This window comes from Eptesicus fuscus, chromosome 17 (genome assembly GCF_027574615.1).
Source record: "Eptesicus fuscus isolate TK198812 chromosome 17, DD_ASM_mEF_20220401, whole genome shotgun sequence".
Lineage (NCBI taxonomy): Eukaryota > Metazoa > Chordata > Mammalia > Chiroptera > Vespertilionidae > Eptesicus > Eptesicus fuscus.
This window is the reverse complement of record NC_072489.1, coordinates 16950176-16969151: the sequence shown is the minus strand read 5'-3', so window position 1 is coordinate 16969151 and position 18976 is coordinate 16950176. Positions and strand designations below refer to the sequence as shown.

Here is an 18976-nt window from a genome sequence, read left to right as displayed (position 1 = left end):
ATTGGTGTACAAGTTTTTGTATGGACAAATGTTTTCATTACTCTTGAGTAGAATTGCTGGGTCCTATGGTAACTCTATGTTTAACATTTTCAGGAACTGCCAAACTATTTTCCAAAGTGGCTACCCCATTTTACAATCAATCCCAACAGCAATATATGAGGTTTCCAATTTCTCCACACCCTCTCCAATACTTGTCATTGTCCATCTTTTTTATTATAGCCATTCTGGCAGGTATGAAGTAGTATTTCACTGTAGTTTTGATTGTATTTCCCTAATGATGATGTTGAATATCTGTCCACATACTTATTGTCCATTTGTGTATCATTCTGGAAAAATGTATGTTCAAATCCTTTGTTCATTTAAAAATGTGGTTATTTGTCTTTTTATTACTAATTGTTAAGAGTTCTTTACATATTCTAGATACAAGCTCCTTATCAGACATATGATTTTCAAATATTCTTTACCCACACTGTGGGTTGTCTTTTCATTTTCTTTTAACTATTCTTGATTTTTTTTAACCCTCACCCAAGGATATTCTTTCCATTGATTTTTTAGAGAGAGTGGGGGGAAGGAAGAGAGGCAGAGGGAGGGAGGGGGAGAGGGAGAGGGAAAGACATTGGTGTGATAGAGACATATCGATTAGCTGCCTCCCCTACGCAGCCTGACTGGGGCCAGGGATCGAACCTGCAACCCAGGTACCTGCCCTTGACTGGGAATCAAATCCACAACCCTTCAATGTGCAGTCCGACACTAAGCCACTGAGCAACACTGGCCAAGGCTATTCTTTTTTCATCCTCACCTGAGGATATATTTTCCATTGATTTTTTTTTTTTAGAGTGAGTAGAAGAAAGAGGGGGGGGAGGGGAGTGAGAAAGAGAAAAACATCCATGTGAGAGAGACACATTGATTTGTTGCCTCCTGTTCGCACCCCATCCAGGGCAGGAGATCGAGCCTGCAACCGAGGTAAATCCCCTTAACCGGAAACTGAACCCATGACCCTTCAATCTGAGGACTGACGTTCTAACCACTGAGCACCCAGCCAGGGTGACCAAGGCTATTCTTGATGTTTTATTCCAGTGTCTTTTTACTTTCTTGATGGTGTACTTAGAAGCACAGAAGTTTTAATTTTGATGAAGTCTAAGTATTCTCTAAGTATTCACATTTTAAAAAACAAACATCAATCCCTTCTGCCTACCATACAAAAAAAACACTCAGATTTTGCAATATTCCCACATACAATCTGAACAAGTACACACACTCCATGATTACAAAGCACATGATGAAAAAAGCCACTATGAGCAAAAAATAGAAACTATTACAAAACAATATTAGACATCCCCAAGTTCTTCAGATATTGGTGTTATCAGATTAAGAATACAAAATAACTATGAATAAAATGTTTAAGAAAAAACAGAATATATGAACATAGAAGATAACCTAAAAAAGACCAGTCAGATTTGAGTAGGAAAAAAATAGAACAACGTTTTGCTATTTTAGCTTTCACATGCTTTAGCTCCTTGGATTCTCATGGCAATCTAATGAAAAAGGTACTATGTCAGACCCCAAAATGGATATTGTCCACTACGCTACTTACATTTTCATGTTTCTACATTGGACAGTGTGTTGTCACACTTCATTGTCAATACAATATAAAACAATATAAAAAATTTGAATAGAAAAGGACAAAGATAGGCTATGAATTAAAAACTGAGCCTGTGACAAATTTGTTTTCAGTAAAAATGATGTAGAAGAAGGAAAAAAATAAGAGATAAGGGGGAAGGGGAATTTTTCCCAACTTTGACATCATCAGTAGAACAGTAATTGTGAGACTCACGGTGGTTTGACATTGATGTCAAAATATCTGGTCTCCTACCCCAACTTTTTTGGCCTAAATAAATGGAGAAATATACCATTTTCATGGATTAGAAAATTCCATATTGTTAAAATGACAATGCTGCCCAAATTCTCCCCAAGATTCAACACAATCTCAATCAAAATTCCTACAGGCATTTTGTAGAAACTAACAAAACCATGGGAAGGCAACAATATGAAGAAATGGGAACTCTCATACATTCTGGTGAAAGTATAAACTGGTGCATCCGCTGTGGAGAACCATCTAGTCACATATAGTAAAGGTGAAAGTATACACCCTTACTTCTTGTACCCTAGACACACTCGTGTGTGTGTGTGTACAAGGACATAAACAAATGTTTGCTGAAACCTTGTTTACCATAGCAAAAAATCGGAAATAACTTAAATGTCCATTCATCCACAGAAGAATTAATAAATCAATTGTTTCATACACTACATACAGCAGTTAGATGAAGTTGATCAACATGGATGAATTTGCTCAAAAACACTGAAAGGTCACAGAGAGATATAGAATATGATAATTATTTGTTCAAAATTATAAAACACAGCAATACAACATATGTAGTAAAGTATAAAAGATAGAAGAATACACACCAAGTTCAGAATAGGCATTATTACCTCTAGAAAGGAAGGGGAGGTGTGCACAGAGTCTTCAAACATATCCTATATAATAAAGAGGTAATATGCAAATTGACTCTCATGCCCTCACAAGATGGCTGCCTAATACCAGGCTGGCAGGGGGGTTAATGAGGGACGACCAAACAACTGAACAGCAGGCTGCATGGGGCAACCAGGCCAGCAGGGGGGTGAGTGAGGGACGACCAAATGACTGAACAAGCAGGCTGTGTGGGGCAACCAGGCCAGCAAGGGGGGGGGGGGCAGTTGGGGGTGACCAGGCTGGCGGCGGGGGGGGGGGGCGTTAGGGGCAACCAGGCAGGTGAGCAATTAGGAGCCAGTGGTCCAGGATTGTGAGAGGGATGTCCGACTGCCAGTTTAGGCTTGATCCCCGGGACATCCCCTAAGGGGTCCCAGATTGGAGAGGATGCAGGCTGGGCTGAGGGAACCTCCCCCCACCCCATGCACGAATTTCATGCACCAGGCCTGTAGTATGTGATATTTTACTGTAAACAACAGAAAGGTTTGGAGAACAAATAAAGCCTTAAAACTGTTTATTAGTTTACTTTAGGGTTATTTACAGGATATAATATGCTTGGGAAATTTCAGCCACTATACTAATAATGAATCTGCATGAAGGAAAACTCAGTAAGAACTAGCTCAAAACAGTGACTTGATGAAGAGAGTCAATAAGGAGATACAAAGTGCATGAGAACAGATGAACACTGCCCCAGTGAAAAATCATTACACGTATTCTCAAAGTCGTTTATTTTCAGTCATTCTCTATGAAAGTCTTACCAACTGATCTCTACATTAAAGGCTAGATACTCAGAGAACCCAGTGAATTTCCCAAGACTAGACACAACAAAACCAGGGTTCAATAATATTCAATGCCATTTTAAAGGGTAAAGTTTTAAATGAGAAGAAACATAGTAAACAAAATGAAATTTATTGTCCCCCCATACACCAAATCTGCTTATCTTGTGTTCTCTATTTTCCTGAATGTAATCCATCTAGTTGTTGAAGAAGCCAGAAACCCATATCCAGTCCATCATCAGATTCTACCATTCCATCTCCTAAGCAGGTTGATAGCCTACCCACTTCTCTCCATACCCATATCTACAAATGTCATTTCTCATTTTAATTTTTACAACAGCCTCCTCCCTGATTTGTCCCTACCCCCAGATCTCAATCCAAACTCCATTCTGCAGCCAGAATATTTCTAAAAAAGAAAATCATATAACTTCCCTGTTTAAAACTTCTCAGTGGCTCCTCGTTGCACTCAAAAAAGTGAAGATCCCACATGGCTTACAAAGCCCTTCAAGAAAATAGCGAGTGTTGGCAAGGATGTTGAGAAATTGTGCACCAGTGGTGGAATGTAAAATGGTATATCTACTATGGAAAATAGTATGGCAGTTCCTCAAGAAATTAAAAATAGAATTACCATATGACCCAGCACTTCCATTTCTGGGTATATACTCAAAGAATGGAAGGCAGGGTCTTGAAGAGACATTTACACACTCATTTTTGCAAAAGAGCTATTCACAATAGCCAAAATGTGAAAGCAATCCAAGTGTCCATTAATGAATGAATGGATAAGCAAAATGCAGTCTACACATATAATGGATTATTATTCAGCCTTAAAAAGTAAGCAAATTCTGACATTTGCTACAACATGGATGACCTTTGAGGTCATTATGCTAAGTGAAATAATCTAGTAACAAAAAGACAAATACGATTTAATTTCACTTATGAGGTACTTAGAGTAATCAAAATCATAGAGACAAAGTAGAATGATGATTTCCAGGGTCTGGGGGTAGGGGAAATAAGAGTTATTATTTAACGGGCAAAGAGTTTCCATTTTACAAGATCAAAAGAGGTATCGAGATGGATGGTGATGATGGTTGTACAACAATGCGAATGTACTTAATACCACTAAACTGAACATTTAAAATCGGTTAAGGCCCTAGCCTGTTTGGCTCAGTGGATAGAGCATCGGCCTGCGGACTGAAAGGTTCCGGGTCAGATTCATACCTTGGTTGCAGGCTCCTCCCTTACCTAGGCAGGAGGCAACCAATTGATGTGTTTTTCTCACATGGATGTTTTTCTCTGTCTTTCCCTCTCTCTTCCACTCTCTCTAAAATCAAGGGAAAAACATCCTCAGGTGAGGATTTAAAAAAATTTAAAAATAAATAAAATTGGTTAAGATAGTAAATTTTGTTATGTTTTTGTACGATAAAAAATAATTTAAAGCAAATTATTACAAAATAATCAGCTATAACAACAAAAAAACTTCTTGCCAAAATATGTCAGAAAGCAGGATGTTCTACCCTGCAGGACATTTTAAAAATCTGCATATACCCAACAGGTCTTGGTTTTTAATCACTGAACACATAAACTTTGATTATCAATTCCCTCATAACTTTATATACAAACATTGGGTATTATAAAGAAAAACATTTGGAAAAATTATTGTTTCTTTTTCTTACACACTAAAATTGCCTACTTAAGTTTAGTCCCTGTAATTATAAGCTTTCAAAACAACAAGCAAGAAGCTTATCCACAACTATTAAGTCCTACAAAAATGGAGGGTTGTTTTGTTTTCAAGGCTGTGAAACAAACTAAGGTTAAAAATCTTAAAATAGGAGAGGAGGAAAATGGCGACGGAATAGAGTCGGGTTTGGAGTCTGTTCCTGGGGCGGAGAGTCGGAGCAGCAGAGGCTTGCAGAGGGAGTGTATGTGGGCAAGCCAAGGGACAGCTAAACTCCAGGAGAAGGCGGGGGAGTGCTGGGCAGTGTTCCTCTGACCGCGCAGCACCCACAGGGGCTGGGTCCCCTCCTGGAGCTGCGGGCTCGCCGGGCGCCTCGCCATCTTGCAAGGAAAGGAGGATTTTAGTGGAAACCTGACTTTCCGCGACAACTGCTAACACTGAACTGCTGGGAGCACCAGACCACCGGTCCCCTATCAGCGCAAACATTTGGATTCAAAGAAACTCTTCACTGCACCACGGAAAGGTCAGATTTTGTCTGAAATAAGCTGCGGTTTCTAATCCCCGCGGTGGGTGAGGGAGGCGCTGGGTGAGGGAAGTGCGGCAGCCGCAGGACCGGCAGGAGCCGGGAGGTCTGTGCCTAGAAAAATCAGCGGCAGTTGGAACTGCCGTGATCCGTGAATGAGGAGGGGGGTCTTCTGAGCTGCTAACAGAAGTGACCTCTTGAAAGCAACTCATTTTAATCTGACGAGGAGGGTCAGACTAAGAATTTTCAAAGGAGTGCAGGCTCCTTAGTCTGGGGCACAGACCCACGGTCCGCACACCTGGGCTCTTTCCGACTCTGATTGCTAAGCCCAATACAGAGGTAAACCCAGGTGGAAACCCTGAAAGACTGCAGGGGGAAGGTGTTTTTTCGGAACCTGGGGCCAGAGCTGCGTGTGACCATCAGAGAGGCAGCTCTGAGGCGCACATCTCTACAAACCGGTAGTGAGTGCCATAGAAGGGGAAAAAAAAAAAAGAAAAAAGAGCTAGAGAGCCCCGGAAGTCAATTCAGAAACACTGCCACCCAGGGGCTGAAACGCTAATTGTCTCTGGTGTAATCAAAAATAAATACGAGAAATTAAGATAGGGCTGGCTTAAAAAGCAGGACTGGCTTCCAACACTGAGGAGCCCTGGAATGAAGCTGAACTGAAATACCGCCCAGACTGGGAAAAAGGCGTACCAAACAGAATAATAGAGGAAGTGAATGACAGCCGCTACTGCACATTTTAGTCTTCCTATTTTTTAATTTTCAATTCTTTTTTCAATTTTTTAAATTTTTTATTCTCATATTTTTTTATTTTCATTTTTTGCATCTTTTACTTAAACTAATATTTTTTTCTTTTTCCTCACTTGATTTTCACCTTTTTAATTATTACATTTTTATTTTCAATCAGCACTATTATTACTATTATTTTACTTTTTTTTTTTTTTTTTTTAATGTCATTTGATTTTCTCTTTCTTTTATTTTTGGATTAGTGTCCTACATTCGATTTGCATCTTTCCCTTACAATCGCTTTACCCTATCTCAAAGCTAACATTATGCCATCACTCTCCTAACCTTTCCCCTTTTGCTCCCAGTTTATCTTAACCCTTTCTGGCTTTAGATTTTCCCTACTTTTTCAGTTTACTCTCTGCTAAAACTTCACCCTACTTATATATCTAATTCCCAACCCCCTGCTCCAAATCCATACAAACCTCTCTCTACGCTACCTTTAAAAAATTATTTTTCTCTCGGGCCTTTTGTTGTTGTTTGCTTGAATGTTGATTAGATTGAATTTTTATGCTTTTTTATGAGATTGTTTAGATTATTCTTTTTGTTGGTTTGGTTGGTTCTTTTGTTTGCTTTGTTTTTGTTTGTTTTTTACTTTTGTTTTCCCTTGCCTCACTTGATATTAGCTGCTGTTGCAGTTTGTATTAATCTCCAGGCTCGTGTTGCTGGAATTTGCTGGGAATAGTGGTTGTTCTAGTGGAGTTTACTCCCCATATATATAGTTTGTTCCCCTTTTCTCTCTTAGTATCATTCTTGTCTCTCTTACTTTTTTTTTCTTTTCTTTTTCTTTTCTGTTATTTCTTTTCTTTCTTTCTGCTCTTTTCCCAAGTTCAGACTCACACTCTTTGTTGTTGTTTTTTTCTTCGTTGTTGTTCTTTCTTTTTACTCTCCCTCTTCCACTCCTATTCCCTAATTTGTCTTTCTCTGGTGGTTACCTCTATTGGAGGTTATTAATATCGTGAATACAATTCTGTTTAGTGCCTTGTCTGTTGTGCCTGGTTGTGTTGTATTTTATACCTTTAAATCAACGCCAGAGAGAGAAATCTATATAACCAGACATCCGGAGAAGAGAGACCATGGGGAGACAAAGAAACAGCCCCCACAGGAAAGAGAAGCAGGCATCACCAGAAAAGGAAGTAAACGATTTAGAGGCAAACAACCTATCAGAGAAAGAATTCAGAGAAATGGTCATAAAGTGGCTGAAAAGGATGGAAGACAAATTCGACAATATGAGTAAGAACCAAGAAGAAATGAAGAAGAACCAAGAAGAAATGAAAAGTGACATCGCTGCTGTAAAGAACTCAATAGAAAGCATCAAGAGTAGACTAGATGAAGCAGAGGACCGCATAAGTGAGCTAGAAGACAAGATGGAAAAAAATACCCAATTACAACAGCTTCTAGAAACAAAAATTAGAAAGATTGAGGAGAGCGTAAGGGAACTTCGGGACAATACAAAACAAAACAACATCAGGATAATAGGGGTGCCAGAAGGAAAGGAAACTGAGCAAGGAATAGAAAACCTGTTTGAAGAAATAATAACAGAAAACTTCCCTGATATAGGGAAGAAAAAACCCACACAAATCCAAGAAGCTCACAGAGTTCCAAGCAAAATGAACCCCAAAAGACCGACGCCAAGGCACATTATAGTTAAGTTGGCAAACACCAACGACAAAGTAAGAATCTTACAAGCGGCCAGAGAGAGACAGACAGTTACATACAAAGGAACCCCCATCAGACTAGCAACTGATTTCTCAACAGAAACTCATCAGGCCAGAAGGGAATGGAATGAAATATACCAAGTCATGCAAAGGAAGGGTCTAAATCCAAGAATACTGTACCCAGCAAGGCTATCAATCAAAATTGAAGGTGAAATCAGGAGCTTCACAGACAAAAAAGGACTAAGGGAGTTTATCACCACCAAACCAGCAATGAAAGAAATGCTAAAGGGTCTGCTGTAAAAAAAAAAAAAAAGAAAGAAAGAAATAGAGAAATAGGAAGCAAAGAAGGTACACAGGGGTATAGAATAAAAATGGCGTCAAATAAGTACCTATCAATAATAACTTTAAATGTAAATGGATTGAATGCCCCAATCAAAAGACACAGGGTAACAGACTGGATAAGAAAACAAAACCCAGATATCTGCTGTCTACAGGAAACCCACCTCAAAAAAAAGGATGCATACAGACTGAGAGTAAAGGGATGGAAAAAGGTTTTCCAGGCAAATGGAAATGAAAAAAAAGCTGGGGTTGCAATACTTATATCTGACAAATTAGATCTCAAAGTGAAGGACATAACAAGAGATAATGAAGGCCACTTCATAATACTAAAGGGAGAAATCCAACAAGAAGAAATAACTGTGGTAAACATATATGCACCCAATACAGGAGCACCAAGATACATTAAAAAACTCCTGGAAGATATCAAAGGAGAGATTGACAGTAATACAATCATAGTAGGAGACTTCAATACCCCACTATCACCATTGGACAAATCCTCTAAACAAAAAATCAGCAAAGAAACATCAATCCTAAATGACTCACTAGAACAGATGGAATTAATCGACATCTTCAGAACATTTCACCCCAAAGCCACAGAATATACATTCTTCTCAAGTGCACATGGGTCATTTTCAAAGATAGACCATATGTTAGGACATAGGCAAAGTCTCTCCAAATTCAAGAAGATAGAAATCATATCAAGTATCTTCTCAGATCACAGTGGCATAAAACTGGAAATCAACTACAATAAAAACAACCCAAAGAAATCAAACACTTGGAGACTAAACAGCATGTTATTAAACCATGACTGGGTTACCAAAGACATCAAGGAAGAAATAAAAAACATCATGGCAACAAACGACAATGAAAACACAACAATCCAAAATCTATGGGACACAATGAAAGCAGTCCTGAGAGGGAAGTTCATAGCTCTACAAGCCTACTTCAAAAAACAAGAAACAATGGTAATAAATTACCTAACCCAACAACTCAAAGAGTTAGAGAGAGAGCAACAAGATAAGCCCAGTGTAAGCAGAAGGAAAGAAATAATAAAGATCAGAGCGGAGATAAACGACATAGAGACCAAAGAAACAATACAAAAGATCAACAAAACCAAGAGCTGGTTCTTTGAAAGGATAAACAAGATTGATGGACCTCTAGCCAGGCTCACCAAGAAGCAAAGAGAGAGGACCCAAATAAACAAAATCAGAAATGAAAGAGGTGAAATAACAACAGACCCCGACGAAATACAAAGGGTTGTTACAAAATACTACGAACAACTCTATTCCAACAAACTGGACAACCTAGAGGAAATCGACATATTCCTAGAAAAATACAACCTTCCAAAACTCAATCAGGAAGATTCTAAACAGCTCAACATGCCAGTAACTATGGAAGAAATTGAAGCAGTCATCAAAAAGCTTCCGGCAAACAAAAGCCCGGGGCCAGATGGCTTCACAGGAGAGTTTTATCAAACTTTCAAGGAAGAACTAAAACCTATCCTCCTCAGACTATTCCAAAAAATTCAAGAGGAAGGAACACTTCCAGGCTCCTTCTATGAAGCCAGCATCACCCTAATACCAAAACCAGATAAAGACAACTCAATGAAAGAGAATTACAGGCCAATATCCCTCATGAACATTGATGCCAAAATCCTCAACAAAATTCTAGCAAATCGGCTCCAGCAGTACATCAGAAAGATCATACACCATGACCAAGTAGGATTTATTCCAGGAATGCAAGGATGGTACAATATCCGCAAATCAATAAACGTGATACATCACATAAACAAATTGAGAGATAAAAATCACATAGTCATATCAATAGATGCAGAAAAAGCATTTGACAAAATCCAACACCCTTTCTTGATAAAAACTCTCAACAAGGTGGGAATAGAAGGCTCATACCTCAACATAATAAAAGCTATTTATGATAAACCCACAGCAAACATCATACTCAATGGGCAAAAACTAAAACCATTTCCCCTAAGAACAGGAACAAGACAGGGATGCTCTCACCACTTCTATTTGACATAGTACTGGAAGTATTAGCTATCGCAATTAGGCAAGAAGAAGAAATAAGAGGCATCCAAATTGGAAAAGAAGAAGTGAAGCTGTCCTTATTTGCAGATGACATGATATTGTACATAAAAAACCCAAAAGATTCCATCAAAAAACTAATAGACTTAATAAATGAATTCGGCAATGTAGCGGGATACAAAATTAACGCCAAGAAATCTATGGCTTTTCTATACACCAATAATGAACTTACAGAAAGAGAGACTAAAAAAGCAATCCCATTTACCATCGCACCAAAAAAATTAAGATACCTAGGAATAAACTTAACTAAGGAGGTAAAAGACCTATACGCAGAAAACTACAGGACACTGAAAAAAGAGATAGAGGAAGACGTAAACAGATGGAAGAACATACCATGTTCCTGGATTGGTAGAATCAACATCATTAAAATGTCCATACTACCCAAAGCAATCTACAGATTCAATGCACTCCCCATCAAAATACCAACAGCATATTTCACAGACCTAGAAAGAACTCTCCAAAAATTCATCTGGAATAAAAAAAGACCCCGACTAGCCTCAGCAATCCTCAGAAAGAAGAATAAAGTAGGTGGGATCTCAATACCAGATTTCAAGCTGTATTACAAAGCCACTGTTCTCAAAACAGCCTGGTACTGGCACAAGAACAGACATATTGATCAATGGAACAGAATAGAGAACCCAGATATCGACCCAAACCACTATGCTCAATTAATATTTGACAAAGGAGGCATGAACATACAATGGAGTCAAGACAGTCTCTTCAATAAATGGTGTTGGGAAAACTGGACCGATACATGCAAAAAAATGAAACTAGATCACCAACTTACACCATACACAAAAATAAACTCAAAATGGATACAGGACTTAAACATAAGACGGGAAACCATAAAAATACTAGAGGAATCCACAGGCAACAAAATCTCAGACATATGCCACAAGAACTTCTTCACTGACACTGCCCCTAGGGCAATGGAAGCTAAAGAGAAAATTAACAAATGGGACTACATCAAAATAAAAAGCTTTTTTACAGCAAAAGAAACCATCAACAAAACAACAAGAAAGCCCACTGCATGGGAAAACATATTTGCAAATGCTATCACTGATAAAGGTTTAATCTCCAACATCTACAGGCAGCTTATGCAACTCAATAAGAGGAAGATAAATGATCCAATAAAAAAATGGGCAACAGACCTAAACAGAATATTTTCAAAAGAAGACAGAAGGAAGGCCAAGAGACACATGAAAACATGTTCAAAGTCACTTATTATCCGAGAGATGCAAATCAAAACAACAATGAGGTACCATCTCACACCTGTCAGAATGGCTATCATCAACAAATCAACAAACAACAAGTGTTGGCGAGGATGCGGAGAAAAAGGAACCCTCGTGCACTGCTGGTGGGAATGCAGACTGGTGCAGCCACTGTGGAGAACAGTATGGAGTTTCCTCAAAAAACTGAAAATGGAACTCCCATTTGACCCAGTAATCCCACTCCTGGGAATATATCCGAAGAAACTAGAAAAACCAATCAGAAAGGATATATGCACCCCTATGTTCATAGCAGCACAATTTACAATAGCTAAGATTTGGAAACAGCCTAGGTGCCCGTCAGCAGATGAGTGGATCGGAAAACTGTGGTACATCTACACAATGGAATACTATGCTGCCATAAAAAAGAAGGAATTCTCATCATTTGCAGCAACCTGGATGGAATTGGAGAACATTATGCTAAGTGAAATAAGCCAGTCAATGAAAGAAAAATACCACATGATCTCACTCATTTAGGGATAGTAAAGAACATTATAAAGTGGTGAACAAAAAGATAGATACAGAGACAGTAAAGCATCAAACAGACTTTCAAAGTACAGGGGGAAAGTTTGGGAAAGGTGGGGGAGTTATGAAATCAAACGAAGGACTTGTATGCATGCATATAAGCATAAACAATGGACGCAAAACTCTGGGGGGGAGGGCATGTGTGGGTGTGGGGTGGGGGGGGTAATAGTAAGATATGTACACATATAATACCTCAATAAAAATATTAAAAAAAAAAAAATCTTAAAATACGAAGTCTTTTTTACATTTACGTTGTCCTACTGGACTGCACAGAGAAACCAGGTGTTAGGCATTTTATAGGCTAAGAATTCTTACCTGGAAGATTACCCTTTGAGATAGTATCTGTATCCAAATTGTAGGTGTCCTGGAGACGCAACAGAGCTTTGGCGGCCCCAACCTGATCTTCATCATTAGGGAAGTACTGTCTCTGAATGGTTAGGTTAGAGATGAAGCCTTGAAATAAGAGAGAGAAAGACTGGAGAAATTCAGACTTCAAATTTCCAAATCAGATTTTTCAAAACTGATTTTGTTATAATTTTCCACCATACTATGTTCCACATGCTCAATGAGAAAAAAGCTGCACTGAATCAGACTTGACATGCCTCTAACTCGATCAATCTTCCCAAACCCTTTCAAATGTTGCTTACCGAGATCACTGCATAAATTACGTCTGTGTGTAAGTAGACAAAGATCAACTAACATAATAATTGAGCTTTTCGTTATACAACAAAGGCTCCACTAAGCTTGAAAAATGAACAGATTTATGGATTTGAAAATGATATTCAATTAGCAACCAATTATACTTTCAGATAACAGATAGTAAGTAAAATGTATGCTCTTAAATTCTGTTGTTTCTTCTTCCATGTGCCACACATTATATAAACATAAAAATAGAAAGTTTGGTGGAATTATTTAAGGGGAGGAAGAATTATTAATTAAATATTTAAGATTATCAGGTAAGCTAGTTTTATTAAAATATATTTAGATATACTTAATTATTGAATATAGTATTCATCAAGTATATTTTTTTTAGCTTTAAGGGCAGCTCTCAGTCACAATATCCACATGGAATTTTAAAAGCAAGTTTTACAGATAACTATATTTTTTATGCCCTAAAACAAAATCCTCTCTTGAATGACTACCACAATTAAAATGTCAAAGTCTCAAGGTTTATCTTATAAAATAGCTCAGGACATACAGATCATTATTTGAGAATTTTAAAATAAATAAATGAATGAATATTTCTTCATGACCTTTACAATGTTCTCATGGTGTTATATAAGAGTAAAAATATTCACAGTTATTTCCTCTCATTGTGAAAAAGTATTCATAGTTCTTGACTTAATTTTTCTCTTCAAGATTTCCTATCCTATGCAAAATAATTTAGTTTACTGCTCATAAATGTTTGTAAGCACCCTTGCAGTATTTCATCTATATAGCTAGCTCAATTTTCTCCCCCTCTCTTTTAAAAAAAATAATTTTTTGCAACCTTCAACAGATATTTGAGCCTCTACTATGTACTAAGCATAATCCCTTTACTTCCTTAAACTTCAGATCTAGTTTTCTGTGTCTGTATTAAGTATCTTAAATTACAATTTATTGTTTCAACTACAAAAACATTCATTATTACTGTTTGCAACCTCCATTTTAAAATTTACTGTCTACACTAAATAAAACAATCCTAGGGTTTCAAAATACTATGTTGAACACTAACACTTTTTCTTACAAAGTACCACTACTCCCAATACATTAAAAATTGATTAGAAAATAAGGTTTACCCCAAATTTTAAAATAATAAACAGAATTACAAAACCACCATTAATACTGGAATTCTTCAATTAGGTGCAACTATATATAGTTCAAGATAAAATACATTTTTAAAAAAATATATTTTATTGATTTTTTTACAGAGAGGAAGAGAGAGGGAGAGTTAGAAACATCGATGATAGAGAAACATCGATCAGCTGCCTCTTGCACACCCCCCACTGGGGATGTGCCCGCAACCAAGGTACATGCCCCTGACCGGAATCGAACCTGGGACCTTTCAGTCCGCAGGCCAACGCTCTATCCACTGAGCCAAACCGGTTTCGGCAAGATAAAATACATTTTTGAAGATTTATTTGGGATCATTCATACCCTTCAATACAATTAATATAATATGCTGACTTTATAAATACATTTTTTAAAGGATAAATAGTCCTTTCAATGCGCAGGAAAAGAACAGACATAGCTCTAGCACAAGTCAAAGCCAAACCCTTCAATTTCTACAGTCTGAAGGTAATCCTAAAATTGCCCTAGCCGGTTTCGCTCAGTAGACTGAGCATCGGCCTGCAAACTGAAGGGTCCATGGTTTGATTCCAGAAAAGGACTCATGCCTGGGTTGCGGGCTCATTACTCAGTAGGGGGGGGTGCAGGAGGCAGCAGTTCAATGACTCTCTCATCATTGATGTTTCAATCTCTCCTTCTCCCTTCCTTTCTGAAATCAATAAAAATATTTTTATGAAAATGACTACCTTCAGAAATGAAGCTATAGGCCAAATAATCAATTCACATTTGTAGATTTCAAAGCAAAAAGCAGTAGTGTTAGTCACTAACAGCACAAATTACTTGTTTTGACAATGAAGTTTTATTTTTATTTCTTTGTTTCCAGTTTTTATTCATCTTTATTTTTTATCAAGAAATTTGGGATCTAGAATAAATTAACTCTGATCAGACCAAATATACCCCAGCAATAATTCAGTTACAACACTGAACACTTGATGTTCTGGGAACTGAATATATCGCTACTTTTGGCATTTCTACAGGCGGTAGCAATAGTGCCTTACTTTTTGAGCTCATTAGTCTTACCATCTGACATATCCTTAAGGACTAGATTCTCCAACTCACTCCACTCAGTATTCAGACGTTTCATTAACTTGAATGCGTTTACAGGGTGCCCGACAAATCCTTCTGGATCTTTGGTCGCTGTGCTAGTTAGCCGATCTAACTTCTCTGCCCATCTATACATGTAAATGTATAAAAAGAAAAACACAATTTAGTAAAGCACTAAAAAATAAAAAGAGACTAGATTACAGTTTTTTTTTAATTAAAACAGTATCTAAAAATTATTTTTAAAAGTAAAATTATGAAGGTTTTTTAAAAAGCAAAATTCTCTTATGGGTAAAATCTAGAATGGCAGAATCAAAGTATATAACTACAAGACTTTTTTTTTAGTTTTGTTTCTCCCAGGTAGTTACAGTAAATGAAACTTATCTTAGTAAAAATTATGATTGGATCCCTCTAGTAATAGTCTAAAAATTCCTTTCCCCTCAGGTCCTTAAAGCCAAATAACTGATTATTACAAAGTATAAATTAGCTCAATCCAAACTCAGTTATATCTCCATTTAAATCAAACATTCACCAAAAGTTCACATTCATTACCTAGGAACTATATTTAAAAAAAAACAAACAACAAACTGATTACTTAGCTACTCGTTAAACAAAAGATAATAATTCTCAAGTGAGGATTAACTATGAACCTGAGTCAATTAAAAATAAATTACCGCCCTAACCAGTTTGGCTCAGTGGATAGACTAGAACATCGGCCTGCGGACTGAGGGTCCCAGGTTCGATTCCGATCAAGGGCATGTACCTTGGTTGCGGGCACATCCCCAGTGGGAAGTGTGCAGGAGGCAGCTGATGGATGTTTCTCTCTCATTAATGTTTCTAACTCTCTATCCCTCTCCCTTACTCTCTGTAAAAAAATCAATAAAATATATTTTAAAATAATAAAATAAATAAATAAAAATAAATTACCATTTGAGGAAAAACTATATAAATTAAATAATACTAACCACACTTATCACTGTAATCTCTAGAATGGAACCATAGGAGTGAAAGATAAGTAGAATTGGGGAACTGCTCCAGAAAGAAGCTTGATTAGGGAGGTTAGAGAACAGAAGCTATTAGGAACCATTTTAAATAATTGTCAGTCAACAACCAATATCCATTTATATTATCTCAACCCATGTTCTTCCATGTGAACTCTTGGCCCAGGCCTAACTATTGTTTTCTGTGCTCCTATTTAGGCCATTTCAGCTGGCTTTTTAAGACTGATGGCTTTAATTTCTACTCAAATGTTTTAGCTCTAGAAAGAAGTCATAATAAATAAAACACTGCTTACTTTTTTATTTGTTCTAATTTATCTTCTTCTGCCTTAATATAGTCTTTCAGGGAAGTCACCAGATCTTTCTCTGTATGAATCAAATCAGTCATCTGACCTAAAGAGAAGAAGGAAAGATTAGCAAATACCCATATTCATCAGCACAAGTATTTTAGACTAATCCTCCTATATAATAAAAGGCTAATATGCAAATAGATCGAACAGGGGAACCACTGGTCGCTATGATGCGCACTGACCACCAGGGGACAGACGCTCAATGCAGAAGCTGCCCCTTGGTGGTCAGTGCGCTCCCACAGGGGAAGCACTGCTCAGCCAGAAACACTGAGCCGGGCTAACAGCTGGCGAGCATAGTGGCAGCAGCAGGAGCCTCTCCTGCCTCCACGGCAGTGCTATGGATGTCTGGCTGATGGGCCTAAGCCATCAATTGGACATCCCCTGAAGTATTCCAGACTGCGAGAGGGTGCAAGTCGGGCTGAGAGACCCCCCGTCAAGTGCATGAATTTTGTGCACCGGGCCTCTAGTTTAGTAATCATCAAGAATGCTTCATGCTATGAGTCAATTTAACTGGCATAAATCAGATATGTTGGAGAGAGCATATTTTTCTAACTTTTTAACCAGATAAATAAAAATAAAGCCAAAAATTTTTCTACTCATGTGTTCCCATTCTAATTTTCAAGCTACTTAGTTTTGCAAGCTTGAACTGTATTGGCAAATTATCTTTTCACCTGAAAATGTAACAACAGCTCTAGCTGGTTTGGTTCAGTGGTTAGAGCGTCAGCCTGTGGACTAAAGAGTCCTGGGTTCAATTCCAGTCAAGGGGCACATGCCTGGGTTGTGGGCTCGATCCCCAAGAGGGGGGTGGTGCAGGAAGCAGCCGATCAATGATTCTCTCTCATCACTGATGTTTCTATCTCTCTCTCCCCTCTCCCTTCCTCTCTGAAATCAATAAAAATATCTATAGTAATAAAAGGGTAATATGCTAATTAGACCAGGTCAACCGGACATCTTCCAAACGTCCAACTTCCTTCCGGACAAAGCCATGGTGGTGGGGGCGAGGCAGAGGCAGTTAGGGGCAATCAGGCTGGCAGGGGAGCAAGCAGTTAGGGGCGATCAGGCTGGCGGGGGAGCAAGCAGTTAGGGGTGAGATCAGGCCGGCGAGGGGGAGCAAGCAGTTAGGGGCAAGATCTGGCCAGCGCGAGGAAACAAGCAGTTAGGGGGCGATCAGGCCGGCAGGGGTGGGCAGTTGGGGGCGATCAGGCTGGCAGGGGAGGGCAGTTGGGGTGAGATCAGGTCGGCGGCAGGGGGGGGGGGTCCAGTTTGGGGCGATCAGGCCGACAGGGGAGGTCAGTTGGGGCCAATCAGGCTGGCAGGGGAGGGCAGTTGGGGGTGAGATCAGGCCGGGGGGGGGGGGGGAATTGGGGGCGATCAGGCTGGCAGGGGAGGGTAGTTGGGGGCGATCAGGCTGGCAGGGGAGCAGTTAGGCAGTGATCAGGCTGGCAGGGGAGCGGTTAGGGGCAATCAGGCAGGCAGGCAGGCAGGCAGGCAAGCGATTAGGAGCCAGCAGTCCTGGATTGTGAAAGGATGTCTGACTGGTGGTTGTCCCTGCGGGATCAGGCCTAAACCGGCAGTCGGACATCCCCTGAGGGGTCCCAGATTGGAGAGGGTGCAGGCCTGGCTGAGGGACACCCCCCTCCCCGTGCACGAATTTCATGCACCAGGCCTCTAGTATTTAATAAAAATATAACAACACTACTTTCCAAGGATCAATGTCTCTTCTTTCCCAACTCCTCCCTCACCTTTTATTTGTTTGTTTAAAATATGTTTTTATTTATTTTAGGGAGAGAGAGAGAGAAACATCAATGAGAGAAACATCCTTCAGCTGTCTGCTGCATGTCACCTACTGGGGACCAAGCCCAAAATCTGAGCATGTACCTGACTGGAAATTGAACTGGAGACCTCTGGTTGCAAGGGACAATGCTCAACCACACCAGCCAAGGCACCTTTTTAAAAAACTTCTGAAGCTAATTAGAATTAAATTTTTAATCCATAAGTAAAAACTACACTAACAAAAAAGTATTCGTCACAACCGAAAATCAAATAATCCATACTTCTTTATAATGGGATGAGAGAATTCATCATTTTATATCCTGAAATTACTTGTGTTTTAGTTAGCTCTACAATCATTCAAGGGCTGGTCAACAGAAGGAAGGAAAACATCAGCTTTAAGACAGGTAGTATGCATACAGGAAAATATAAAAGGATGTATGTACATCAACCCACGAGGAATTATTTCTGGGGAAAGAGGACATGTGGATGTCTAATATTCCATGTACTCTATTTTTTCCCCTTTAATCAGTGTTATTTTTACAATACTTAAAAGATTTTTTTTTTTTAATTATGATGTACGCCCAGCCAGTGTGGCTCAGTGGTTGAGCATCAACCCATGGATCAAGAGGTCTCTTGGTTCTATTCCCAGTCAAGTCATATGCCCAGGTTGCAGACTCAATCCCCAATAGGGGACATGAAGTAGGCAGCCGATCAATGATGTTTCTCTCTCATCAATGTTTGTATCTCTCAATCCCTCTCCCTTCCTCTCTAAAAAAAAAAATAAAAAAATCAATAAAAACGTATTTTTAAA

The 18976-nt window shown here is 38.8% G+C and overlaps 1 protein-coding gene across 3 annotated transcripts in view; it reads right to left on the bottom strand.

Moving 5' to 3' along the window:
• The window catches only part of P4HA1 (prolyl 4-hydroxylase subunit alpha 1), an 83124-nt gene that overhangs the window by 41644 nt on the left and 22504 nt on the right, over positions 1-18976 (bottom strand). For all 3 annotated transcript variants that reach the window (XM_054728759.1, XM_008145392.3, XM_008145393.3), the window contains exons 3-5: positions 16339-16435; positions 15024-15175; positions 12492-12629 (exon numbers count right to left, since the gene is read on the bottom strand). In XM_054728759.1, the coding sequence (XP_054584734.1) occupies positions 12492-12629; positions 15024-15175; positions 16339-16435 (387 nt within the window). The remainder of the gene's footprint in view (positions 1-12491; positions 12630-15023; positions 15176-16338; positions 16436-18976) is intronic.